The 14153-nt window shown below is 37.7% G+C and overlaps 1 protein-coding gene across 1 annotated transcript in view; it reads right to left on the bottom strand.

The window, feature by feature from the left end:
* TBC1D22A (TBC1 domain family member 22A) overlaps positions 1-14153 on the bottom strand; it is a gene marked incomplete at its 5' end in the record, with an annotated part of 157499 nt that overhangs the window by 70590 nt on the left and 72756 nt on the right. Inside the window, one exon of the mRNA XM_035897844.1 lies at positions 7409-7518. Coding sequence (XP_035753737.1) covers positions 7409-7518 — 110 coding nt within the window. The remainder of the gene's footprint in view (positions 1-7408; positions 7519-14153) is intronic.

Here is a 14153-nt window from a genome sequence, read left to right as displayed (position 1 = left end):
TAAAGGATGATTTAGTAATAAAAAAGCTAATTACGATGCATCTATGGGAATGTCTACTTAATTAAGTGGAAAAAATACTTGTAGGACAAGTTCTAGTTTTCCCATACACACAGCCATTATTCTTACAGGTGAAAATGCAAAAATACTCATGCGTCAGCTGAAGTTTAGAAATGTTCTAAAGACAACCAGCTTTATCATAAGCATGGTGGTTTGACATCTGAAATGTTTTATCTTTTCACTGTTCAACTTGAAACTCAAGACAAAATAGTTTTGGAAATTAACTAGCTATAAAAAAAGCCTTAGGAATACAAGATTCTTATTCACAGTAGGAATGCACCAAAATGCTGTTATATAGATTACAAATGTGAAATTAACAACTAACGTGTTGAAAATAATCACGAATGGTGGCCTTATTTAGACATACTTTGCACATGGCCACACACATGCTCAGAAACAGGTTTTTATAAATCAGCATTAGAGCATCTTGCAAGAATACAGGCTGGAGACAAACTGGTTGGGGAGGAGCTCTGTGGAAAAGGACCTGGAAGTCTGAACAGAGAGCAAGCTCAGACTGAGCCAGGGGTATGTCCTGGCAGCAAAGGTGGCCAGCAGCCTCCTGGGCCAGTGGATGAAGGGAAGTGACTATCCCCACTCAGCACTCAGAGGAATCACTGAGGTCAGCAGGGACCCTCTGGAAACCATCTAAGCCCAACCCCTGCCCAAAGCAGGGTGATCCGGAGGTCAGGACCCTTGGGGGTCCTGGTGGACAACAAGCTCAACATGAGTGAGCGGTGTGCTGCTGCAGCCAAGAAGGCCAATAGGATGCTGGGTTGCATCAAAAAGGGCATCACCAGCAGGGATAAGGAAGTCATCATCCCATTCTATTCAGTGCTTGTCAGGCCGTACCTGGCATACTGTGTACAGTTCTGGTCCCTGCTATACAAAAAAGATGTGGACAGACTAAGGGCCAGGGAAGGGCCTCCAAGATGATCAAAGGACTGGGAAGCCTGCCACGTGAGGACAGACTGAAAGAACTGGGTTTGTTCAGCCTTGAGAAAAGAAGGCTCAGAGATGATCTCATCATTGTGTACCAGTATGTAAAGGGTGGCTAGAAAGAAGCTGGAGGCTCCCTTTTCACAAGGAGGAAAAGACATGGGGTAGTGGGTACAAGTTAAGCCTGAGAAGAATCCAATTGGACATGAGAGGAAAATTTTTCACAATGAGAACAAGTCAGCCATCGGAATAATCTCCCCAGGGAAGTGGTTGACTCCACCATGCTGAACACTTTCAAGATGCAGATGTACAGGATGCTGGGCCATCTTATCTAGACTGTGCTCTTGCCTGGAAAGGCTTGACTAGATGATCCTTGAGGTCCCTTCCAACCTGGTATTCTATTATTATGATTCTATGATAAGCTGCTCAAGGCCATGTGCAGTCAGGTTTTGAACTCCAACCTCTCTGACCAAACAGTTCAAGAGTTCAACCACCTTTACAGCAAAGATTTTTTTTTTCTAATGTTTAAGAATAATTTATTATATTTCAAGACCACATCCAGTTTTAGGTACTACAATACAAGAAAAGCATAAACAAACTGGTGCAAGAGCAAAAGGTCACCAAGATGCTCAGAGGTATGGAGCACATGGCCTGTGAGAGGCTAAGGGAACTGGGGTTGCGCACCCTGAAGAAAAGAAGGCTTCAGAGGCACCTAATAGGAGCCAGCTAAAACTTGTATTATCAAGAAGACAGAGCTGAGTTTTTAATGGTGGTGCACAGTGGGAGGATAGGAAACAAGCAACATAATCAAACAAGAAGTGCTCCATCTGGCTATAGGGAGAAACTTTTTCAACATGAGGACAATCAAGCATTGGAACAGGTTAACCCCCAGTCTCCATCCCTGGACATTTCAAGACCCAATTGGACAAAGCCCTGAGCAACACACTCTGACCTCAGAGCTGACCTTACTTTGAACAGGAGGTTGGACTAGATGACCTGTAGAGGCCCCTTCCTACCAGAATTATCCTATGTTCTTATGATTTTAGAAGTTCTCATTTGTTTTCCTGAAATACATAAGAAAAATCACAGTGAGGTATAATCTTTCTGGGACAAAAGATAAAGAAAAACTTGCAGCACACAGTCCTGAAGCACTGAAAAGCAAAACCATTACAGCATATCATCATCCAAAACTGACTGCTGTAAGACAGTACATATAGCTACAGATTACAAGATTAACTGACATTTTAGAGACAAATTTATATTTAAAAAATCTCCTAGTATTTCTATTTAAATAATTTAAAAAAAAAAATTCAGTCAAATTGTGATGAGACATGTGTAGCCACTTATGAGCCCATAACTACAGGTAACAAACTGAGAAAGAAGATGCAAAGTAATTTGAAAACACAAAATAGAATAAACTATTGTGCAATATCAATCTATTGGAAAAGTTCTGCAAAAGAAAAATGCAAAATATTACCTCTAACCAGAGCCAAAGACATACTTGCATAGAAACCCCCAGATCACCAAAAAACAACATGAATGAATCTGCTAAAGCAACAGATTATTTGACCAAGATTTTTATTTCTTCTCTAGGCTAAGAGCTGTAAGCATGTCAGGAAGTGATTGTCATGCTGCTCAATGCCAGCAGTCTTTTATTCCATAGGTCCCTATGGTTCAAAGACGTGCTGTAATATTAAAAATACACAGACTCACATTAGATAAAGAAGGGAGGGGAGTAAGATGAGTGAGGAAAGGAGAAATAATAGATACTATGTGTAGCAAAACTCGACCAAGAAATACGTATTTCTTAATAACACCTTTGACAATTCTGGAATCAAGAAAATGAGACAGTCTGCATGGGTTGGAAAAATAAATGAGTTTTCTGTTAAGAATAATAAAGGGATACAAATACAATCATTTTTCCATTACACTCTTACGCACTGGAAAGACAAACACACAAAAATGTATCTAGCTCGTATTAGTCAAAAATTTCACAACGGGACCCTAATTGTTATCACAGTACACCCTTTAAACTTGTCCAATACTGATAGGCCAACATCAAATGGAAGCCTATGTTGATGAATAAATTACTGGATACATTCTGCAGGGATACTTAGATTGCAGTTATCACCACGTCACGTATTCCTCTTCTTTAAAATCCCTGTACAGTTTATTCAGACAACTCAGACAAAATACCAGTAGTCATGCATGAGTCAATTATGACATATTTTCACAGAAAAAAGGAAACGTAATAGCACTAATCTTCTCTGGGATTCTCCTTTGGTTTTGTGTTTTTATATTGTCTGGTTTTATGGCTTTGTGAGAGAGAAGCAGGTTTTCTTGGTTGGCTATAAAGACATTCCACTATCTGTAATAAATCACATGGAAAATACTAAAGGAGTAGTAAGAACTAATTTAATGACTATGTCCAAGAAACAATCAGCAGCAGATCATCTAGGCTACTGCATATTGGCAACAAGCTTGGCAAGTTGAGAATCTACAGCCATTACAGTAATTCTCGGTCTCAATTGTCATGATCCTGCCTCGGCCCTACTGTGTAGTTCTACTCATTTCTTTGCTACGGTAGGTATTCAAGGTGTTCACCCCTTCAACCAACCAGTGCTTTTTTGTTGTGTTGTGAGGCAGTTCAGCTCTGTGAATCAGCTCACAACGGGTAGCACTCAGCAAGGGATAGACAAGAATGAGCATTCAGGTGCAGGCAGGAGCATAGAATTATCACAATTTGATGTAAATCAGCTTATACAATTCAGGGCATGATTTGATCTTAAGTTTAATGATTCCATGTCCCCCCCTCACCCATCCGCATCTAGTTCTTGCCCCCCACCAGTGGATTTGGTGATCATGCATCCAGACTGCAAGTCACTTAGAATCATAGAATCATACAATGGTTTGGGTTGGAAGGGACCTTTAAAGTTCATCTAGTACAAACCCCTGGCATGGGCAGGGACATTTGCCACTAGACCAGGTTGCTCAAAGCCCCATCCAACCTGGCCTTGAACCCTTCCAGGGATGGGGCATCCACAGTTACTCTGGGCTCCCTCATAAAAAAATGTATTCCTTATGTCCAATCTAAACCTACCCTCTTTCAGTTTAAAACCATTACGCCTTGTCCTGTCACTGCAGGCCTTGCTAAAAAGTCTCTCTTCATCTTTCTTATAAGCTTCCTTAAAGTACTGAAAGGCTGCAATAAGGTCTTCCTGCAGCCTTCTCTTCTCCAGGCTGAACAAATTCAACTCTCTCAGCCTGTCCTCATAGGAGAGCTGCTCCAGCCCTCAGATGATGTTCGTGGCTCTCCTCTGGACCCATTCCAACAGGTCCACATCTTTTTTGTGCTAGGGACTCCAGAGCTGGATGCAGCACTGCAGGTGGGGTCTCACCAGAGCAGAGTAGAGGGGCAGAATCACCTCCCTTGACCTGCTGGCCACACTGCTTTTGGTGCAGCTCAGGTTATGGTTGGCCTTCTGGGCTGCGAGCACATACTGCTGGCTCATATCCAATTTCTCATCCACCAGTATTCCCGAGTCCTTCTCGGCAGGACTGCTCTCAATCCATTTATCCCTCAGTCTGTACTGATACTGGGGATTGCCCCGACCCATGTGCAGGAGCTTGCACTTGGCCTTGTTGAACTTCATGAGATTTGCATGGGCCCCCTCGTCAAGGCTGTCAAGGTCCCTCTGGATGGCATCCCTTCAGTAAAACAATCTTTATTTTAGGGGGGCGGGGGCGGGGAGGGCGGTATCCCCTTCATTTCAATGAGCTAATTTCTTCTTGGGTTAGTTCTCCCAGCCAATTCAACCTTCAACTACATGACTCCTCTGTCTGACACGTAAAGTGGTATCAACTCAGAAGGGAAACAAAAAAGCAGAATGGGAGAAAAAAAGAAGCAAAACCTTTCATTTCAGCAGCACTCTGCAGTTGCACTGAATTAACTCTAACATCATTAGTCACACCACGAGCATAATCTTTCAAGCCCGCTTTTGATAGATGAGTGCATCCTTGAATACATCCAATTGATAACCATTCAATTTAAATAAGACCTTAAATTTTCATCGATGCAGTTTAATTCCATTACAATTAGTTTCAATATTTTGTTTATCAGTACTTGATGGTTTTCTATGAAAACAGAATTTTAAGGAGAAATGATGTAATCTCTGAACTTCCTTTTCTAGAATAAAAAACAGAGCAGCAGGCCTGTTAAAGAAAATGTTCCAGAAATAAGTAAAACAGTTGGAGGGCTTGCATTTCTTTACCTGGCTTTCTTCCCTTCAAGTAGATTTCAAGTTCTCACTTTTTTTCTTTAGAAGTTCTCACATATTTTTGATATGTGGTTAAATATTTTAAAATGTAGTGGTTTTGAGAGATTGGAATAAGCAAAGCAGCTTTTTTTTTTCTTTTTTTTTTTTTTTTACAGGAATCAACATGACAAAAGACTATGTTTTTCAACAATGCTACACAAAACACTGAGCTGTTACTCATTTGACCTTTAACCAGAAGAAATACACTTAAAATACCTTCAAAGAAGTGAAGACTTGTCTTTGTTGACTCAATTTTATAACAATTTTGTTAAAAATTAATTCTGTTACAAATTTAAATTCCCAATATGCTTTAGCAAACATGCCTTAGGCAATGAAACACTCATATTAAAACATAAGTCATAGGCAAGAATGTTAAAGCACTTTTAAAAATACTAAGTAGCATAAGGAAAGAAATATCTATCAGAAAAATGCAATCAGAATCAAGAATCTGGAACACACTGATTTATTTTCACTGAAAAGTACAGCTTCAATTCATAGGAATTTTTATGGTTGTTCACGTTTTATAATGATTTACTAATGACTTGAGGACAGCCATTCTCCACACACATAAACTCAACCTCCAGGATCTTTGCTAGATTAAAACCACTTGGAGAAACAAACCCTCCAATTTTCAAGCACTTGTCCAAAGCATTTCAAAAAAAATAAAGTTACATGGGACCTATCAAAGGGTCTGAATCTAATAAGTACAGTAGAAGCACTTGTCCATCACCTCATCTTTTAAGAGAATGTTAGGAATAAATCACCCAAAGTTTTGTTACCCCTGTGACAATTTCTATTGTCACCAAAATAATATTGAAGAAATTGAACAGAAAAGGTCCTCTACACTATACAAGTGGCTCACTAGAAAGCAGGGAATAATCAGAAAGAGAAGGTACAAACATAAAAAAAGCAGCAGCAGCAATGTGCTAAGTATTTGTAACCATAATTTATTTTCTAATCAGCTCACTGAAAGAAGCAAATGAAGCCTGACTGCAAATATCTGCCTACCAAACATCACTAAAAACAATTCTTTGTTGCCAGTGCAAATTAGAAATCACCACCTTTCAGAAACTTTCACATGTCTAGCATAGGTCAATTTTAGTCCCATCGTAACCCAGGAATTCACAATGACTATTATTTTAGTGCATATGTTCCGAGTTTACAAAATCAGATTACCTTTACTTTCTAGCAAGACTCAAAATGTTTATCTCAAATGACACAGATCTGAAAAATAGATATGAGATAGATAGTATTTGATGCCTATTGCAACACAAAGCCTATAAAATTCAACTCAGGTAACTTCTTTGGAAAGTCCAAAGTCTCTACTTTCCAGTGCATCAGCATTGCAGCATGAAATGTTTTAATATGCTAAATATCAAATACACATGTTCAGACTCCCATTTAACCTATGGCAGACCATATGGATTCCACCTAAATGCAAGGTGTTCAGCTATATTTACTATTTCTTGTAGATCCTTCTAATCTTCATAAACTTACATGCTGATGAATGCAAACATACACACAAATCCACCATTCTTGGTCTGTAACTTGCTGCATTTAACAGAAAATTATACCTGCATTTATAGCTTCTCCACATAGAAAAAATTCAAACGCTCAATGAAGTAGCAGGATTATCAAAGTTTAAATAGATGTTTTAAAAATATGAAGATAATTTCAGGAACTATTAAGACAGCAATTGTTTATAGGTCGCTATATTAATGACTTTAAGAAGTATAAATAAGCCAGCTCTTCATCACCACAGTGAGACCATTTAAATTAGAGACTTGAACAAACATTCTCCATGCTTGGTGACCGAGGTGCACAACATGAGTCTAGAATTGGAGACTTCAACACTGCTCTAGAACACCATACTACAATGAAACATGCAGATGTATTTATGAAAAGAAGTTGCACTTCTATTTTTTCCCCTTTTTCTTCCTTAATACCATGGCAAACTTGAAGCAGATTTCTCCAGTTGGAAAATCTACTTCTCCCCTGTTTTTAATAGATGTACTCTTTCTCAACAACCTTAAAGCAGTTCAGAGCCATAACATTAATCAGTTAACTCCACTACTTACAGACAGGAAAAATCAATTTACCTGAATACCATCAAGCAACTTGCTCATGCACCAGTAACTGTCAGCTTCTATGTTCTGCAGCACTTCTTCAGGCAGACTGGAAACATCAAAATTTTCCACTTCCTCTTCTTCTGTTTTAGAAAAAGAAAAAGACAAGTCAATGAAGTGCACAGAATAAAGAAAGCAAGAATGAGGAAAATAATTGAAAACAAAGACAACCACCACATATCTTCTAGTCAGAAACTTCAACACACATTTACTTTAACAGGGACTAAATGAATCATTTATTGCTCGAATGTGTCATCTAATGGCTTTAAACGTTAATGAATACTTAATTTCTTGCAGACTGTGAAAATCTCAAATCATGCCTGGTTAGCCAGAATTAATATATAATAAATTACTTCATTCTAAGCGTTTCACACCTGAGAAAGGATCATCAGAGCACTTTGAGAGCCCTCAAGCTATGTATGAACAATCTCTGCTGAACATGTCTGTGTTTGCATTATGCACAGCAAAATGTGTTGCCAGTCTTGATAGAAGAAAAAGCCCTGAAAAATACTTTCTAGAAAACCAGTGAAATTTATTTAGAAAGCCGACTACAGCTTTTTGAGGAGGATTTGTTTTCCAGGCAAGCACTTGGAATCAGAAGGAACTCAGACAAAAGGGGACAGATGATTCCCACCCCCCCACCCCAAGAAAATTCTGTGATTCTCAATACTGGAAAAGCACAGAATCCCAATGATGTCTAATTCGTGGAAACTGAGTCTTTCACACAAGTGCGTTAAAAGAAATTCATATTTTGCTATGAACTGAATTTTTACCTCCTCCTACCACGTTTTTTGGCAAATAAACCACAGCATCTGAATTAATCCACTTTGGAAAGAGCACAGAACGAGCTGCCTTGCCAGCTAACTCGTAAATCTCTGGTATAGCCCCAGAAGAGAGGTCAACACGAGCTGGGGATGCTCTGAGTAAAGGCTGCAGCTTCCCTCCTGCAGCAGCTCACAGTGCCTTACTGAATCAAGATAGGAAGCAAAGCAGCATCCTTCCCAGCCCGAGTTTCTTCGCAAGGAGGGGAAGGTGCAGAAGAGAGAGGTGTTTGATTCTACTTAAACAGAGTGTGATATACCAAAGAAAGAACTTCCTCCATTACACAACTGCAAGGTTAACCAAGAATAATGCGCTATCTTAAAATTCCTCTATTATCTGTCTCATAGCTTTGCAGTATGTCCTTATGGAAGCCTAAGTACATCTTTAGGTTGCCCCATTTGATTGTGCTACCTTAAAGCACTTATTTGTCAATTGGTAATAACCATGAGCATTACACATTATAAGATAATTTTAACATACCAACAACCAGCAACTTTACCACTACTTGTAGACACCGGTAGCAAGGTGTTACCAAAGCATTCTTGTTTGCACTGGTGTCTATATGTGGGTGAGCATCTTCTAAGGGATCATTGGGTTTGGACTGTGAAATATTAATAGCTGTAACGCAAGGAGATTAGGTTGTGCTAATAGAACTTTAGTTAAGATTGGGAAACCTGGAAAGTAAACCAGGGGATTGCAGCAGGTACTCCATAAAATAAAAGCACACCATGGTCTCTGGGGTGTCAGGACTGTAAACAATGCACCAGTAGTCACTTACGTTTGCATTCGAGTACAGTTTTTAAAACCCAGTTTCTAAAAGAAGATCAACAAACAAGTATCCAACATATTTTAAATACCCTATACAAGAAACTCAGATATGAAACTGCCTTGCAAAACAATGAAGAAAGAGTAGCAGACTGCAACAGCAAATTTTTTTTAACACTAGATCCTTTTGTGAGGAGGAAGAAACTCCTTACCGAATGTCAGCAGCATTTTCTTCACAGCAAAAAGGAGGACAGACCCCCCAGACATCAGTACCATACTCCTCTCCCAGCAATGGACAGCAAATTCTCACAATGCTTTGTGGAAAACGGGGGTAACGTAGGCAGTAACTGGGAGGTAACACTCCCCTCCACCACCTTCCTGTGCCGTTCCCATCACTTTCTCTATTAAACTCCCCTCATCAAAGACAGGTTCTAGGACAACCTTGGGTTCATTTCACTAATTAAATCTAACCCCTTTAGAAGAAATATGTTAAGAAAAAAGCCTAGCATAACATAAAAGATAGAAGATTTTTCATGGTGAAGATGCTTGAATACAATGGAGATACCAAGAAAGGATTGACCAATCCCAACTGACCAACAGACCAACATCAAGAAAAAAACCAAACCATCTAGCAATGAAGAAACCTAACTCAGTTTAGACAAGTAGCTAAGGTGATGTACATGTGGCAAAATTAATCCAACTTAAAATGTCAGGTCCCCAGCTCAAAAAGAAGACAATAGAAAGATCCCTCAAAGTCCAGAAAAAGTAGCAAATTATTATTAATGTCAACATGTCCTTTACTAAGTCCACTAACAGATAAGTTCCTAGGAGTGCTCACAAGACTTACTCACAGAAAGACTGAAAATTATTAGCCTTAACATGGACAAAAAAAAGGTCAATTTAAGATGACAAGTTTCATATGATCCTGTCGGGGAATAAAAACAAAAAAAAAATCGGTATTAAGTATTTATCTATCTACCTCCAGCATGATGTGCCTTGAGATTTTAAAACAAACAAGAAAACACCACAATTTGCAGAATAGAATCCCTTTTTAACAGCTCAGGAATGAAAATTAAGGATTAATATTCCCATTAATTTAGAAGATAAGGACTTTTCCAGACAGAAAAGAAGAGGAATGATGTATCTTCTACAGCAGGAACAATTTTTTTTGCATATCCTATATGTGTTAACTCATAAAAATATCTTACTGTTATACAGTTTATGCTTATTATAGATTCGTAAAACAGTACTCCAGTGGGAAAAAAAAGTCTAGTTATAATTTTTTTCATTTTAATATTTTAAACAGCAAAAAAACTCTCTGCCTCACAATGTTTACAGAAAAAACAATAAATGAACCAGAGTTCCTCATATTTATAGAAAACACAGACATACTGAACTTTATTCCCCTTGAAAGAAGCAGGCTGCAGGCCCTCCTTCACTAAACAGTTGCTGAAAGAATGAGATTACAACTACTTAGCTACTGTGTTCCTTTGCAAATTTCCTGCCTTTGAGCACCTTTTCTTTTCATGATACTGCTATCACATTGCTGAACAAAAAGGAAGTTATAAACCGTAGCACAACACAATAACTCTTCTACAGGTGGGAATGAAAAAGATAACAAATGAAAAAGACTTTTTATCATCTCTTTCTCATCTTTCTTATCTTACTTCTCTTTCAAGATCTACCATTTCACGCTATATTCTCATACCAGGATTTAAACCAACAAAATAGCTGAAGATACACCTAATCGTCGAAAGGTGGGTGTCTTCACCTCCCTTCACAGCCAACACAGAAAACCAAGTAGTGATGGAGTATTAGCTGCTTTGTTCTAAAGTCGAAACCTAAAATAAATCAGATGAATCACATCCAAAGAAAATCCTCTTTCTCAATATTAGTTCTAACTTGGAACTTAAAAGGACTGCCTCAGAATGCAGACCTCTAAACTGTGCATGTCTAAACTTAGCTGAAATAAAACTTTAAACGCCCATCAAAAGACTTCCCATCCTGCGACTGAACTGCCTGCAGCAAGCAAAAATGACAGGCTGTGAGAAAACAGCAGCACTTTGAGAAACGAGGCGTGCAAGAAAGCAATGCAGACAGCAAAAACATCCCAGCATTAATATCTTGCAAAAACTAGATTCTAATTGTCCTAGTAAGGAAGGACTATCAAATTAGAAAGAATTTTCTTTTTCCCCCCAGAAAGTAGAACATAGCTCTTAAGAAACATCTTCGAATGGTTCCAACTCCTTTTCATCACAAGTATGTTCACCAAGCACAAAGAGGACGTCAGGAGAGCCCCTTCTGAAAAGGACATCGGTCTGACATAAATTCAAAATTCTAAATAGAATTTAGAATTTCTCCACAGGAGAAAAATAAATAGATTAGAGATGGAAAGGCAACTATTATCAAGTTCTTTCTCCTCTAGTTTGGGTGATCCTGTTAATCAAAAGACACAGATAGCATTTAGGAACCATCCAATTATTCTACTAAAAGAATCCATAGTCACTAAATATAATGTCACAGAGCCAGAAGCTCAACCATTACAGAAATAAAAATAGCACTTTTAGGAAGCACTCATCAGCTCTCCCTTTGTAAGAGACATCCAAGAACATTATGCTTTTCTGTGGCTTATACTGACTGATCTCTAGCATTTTCATAAGTCTTTTAAAGGTAAAATAAATATTCAGGATTTTTTTATATGTTCTTTAAATATATGCTACTTCCAGTCGAATTCTTGTTTCCATTGTGCTTCTTATGCATCACTGAGTCATCTCTTCTAATATCAGATAATAAAGTTTTGAAATACAAAGAGAAAAAAAATCTATTTGAATGTGTAAGACAACGCACCTGCATTTCAGTTACACACTGGTAGTATTCACCCTATGTAAAACAACTGCCTCAAACTTTAGCTTAAAACTCTGCAACCAAATATTTCAAAGAGTAAATTCTACTTAGAGATATATTAAAATACATTTTTCATTAGATCAGCTAAGTAGATGATTTTTGTATATGCTATATTAACCAGTACTTTTTGATTAAACTGTGGGGTACACTGAACAAGAAGGTACACTGTGGAAGCCATCCAGACAGTAAATCTAACAAAGGCGGCACAGCATCACAGGAGCCACCAAACAAGCAAGTGCTCAGTGATGTGCAATGGTTTCTGCTGCATCGATTCACCTTAACTTGCTGCACTTTATTGAGGAAGTTCAAAACTGACTCTGAATATCTGAATAACCCTTTTTCACTCTACAGCTGAAATAAAAAAAGGCCATCCATTTTCATGACAAGCTCCAATTAAGGAACATTTGATTGGCACGATAATATGAAAAATAACAGTTTACAAACTTAATATTTATTCATTTATTTGTGTAGGCACATGGTGCAAAGTGCTTCTTTTTCCATGCACTTTTAAGGTGAAAAGCAATCAAGCTGCATGAAGAAATAAATACGCTAGAGATGTTTAGAAAAGAAAGAGCGGAAGGGTTTTCAGGGCAAACAGCAGCAGAAGCTAAAATAACCATCTCAAAAGTACATGAGATATTATTTCAATTTAAGACTTGTGCTTGAAAACTGAATTGCAAATTCTGGATTTAGATAGCTTTAAATTTATTTTCAGTGAGTGAAATCTGAATGGACAGTAATATAAAGATTAAATAACAAGAATATGGGGGAAAACAGCAGGCCAACATGTACATGTATCAATATCTGGGGAAAAAAAATCACTGCATAGAATTTCCTGATTACAAAGTCTCACAGCAACGTTTCTCATTTTCTTCAGTTTCCTGCAGAGATCTTTATCATGTTATCTACGTAATTGTAGAAGACAGTAAAATAGTTGCCTAGAGGAAAACTGCTGTAGCATGGAGTTAATGGCATGCTGATGTGAATATGTGCATTGCTGTAAGCACAGTATTAGCTGTTCTTTACTCCTTCCCAGTGTATGCTTCTGAAACTTCTCACAGTGCAAAAAGAATGAGGAACTTTTTCCAAACAGCTTTAACTGGATCCACTCCCAAAGGCAGAGACATAAGGATAAAATGAAAAATTAAAGAAGTGTTACTTACAACTGCTTACAAATTTCTTTTTCCAATGACAGTAGAAAATAAACATGTTAAACAGATGATAATGGCTTGCCTCCACTAAAAATAGGTTTTAATATAAGATTAAGCCTAGTTGATGATTTTGGTGGAAGTTGTTCAAGAAGTTAAAATTAAGTTTGTATCTGATCTTTCAGTTGTATTTGATTTCTTCTAAAAAATGCTTGAATTTCACCTTTTCAGTACAGCTCATGGGTAAAACCATCTGCCGTTACAGACAGGAAGAGTCATCCAATACAAATTTTTTCATTAAAGAACTGGAAAAATTTAAGAGATGATTTTATTTATGAGGAAATCATGTCCTGAAAAAAAACCTAAAATACTGAAAACATAAGACATCACTCAAATGCATTAATGTTGTTGCTACAGTGACTAGCAGCCCTCTCAATGCATCCAAATAGCCACCTGTGTCCAGCCATGTGTTCAAACGCAACCCACAAGAAGGCAACCTGCATTCAGAACTTCTCTAAACCCGGTACTTATACCAACACCAATACTCAGTCTTGATAAAGAGGGAAAGAAGTGAATGTAACTTGATAGTTTTACTACTTCATTACACTAAGCAAGCTCATACAAAAAATATCTCTATTAAATAAACCTTACATTCTTTCAAAGGAAACTAATTTTTAAAGAAACAGCCATTTAATTGGCTTATTAATGTTTAATTTTAGCTTTTTATCTTGAAATGGTGTCTCAGCACTCAGAATCAGGCAGAACTCAGATGAATTCACTGGAGTGCGAGGTAGGGGACAAAATGGATGGTGGTATAAGAAAGATCCAGTGCTAAAGCCCAAAACAGACTGTAAGATCATCAATAAATTATGACTGTATTCATTCCATACATACAATATACAAATACATATAAACATTAGAAAAGTTATTCTCTGAACATCTTAAAATTGTTCTTTCTTTTTAGCACTAATTTGGGTAAACATACCTCTTGCCTAACTTATAAAAAGTATTACCATATATTTCAAGTCCAAAAATCTATAGCTCTTGCAGAGCTGCAAGGAAATCATTCTGACTGTCCA

Source organism: Egretta garzetta, unplaced genomic scaffold, assembly GCF_000687185.1.
Source record: "Egretta garzetta isolate BGI_Z169 unplaced genomic scaffold, ASM68718v1 scaffold37, whole genome shotgun sequence".
Classification (NCBI taxonomy): Eukaryota; Metazoa; Chordata; class Aves; order Pelecaniformes; family Ardeidae; genus Egretta; species Egretta garzetta.
The sequence above is the reverse complement of the archived record's forward strand: the minus strand, read 5'-3'. Positions and strand labels throughout refer to the sequence as shown.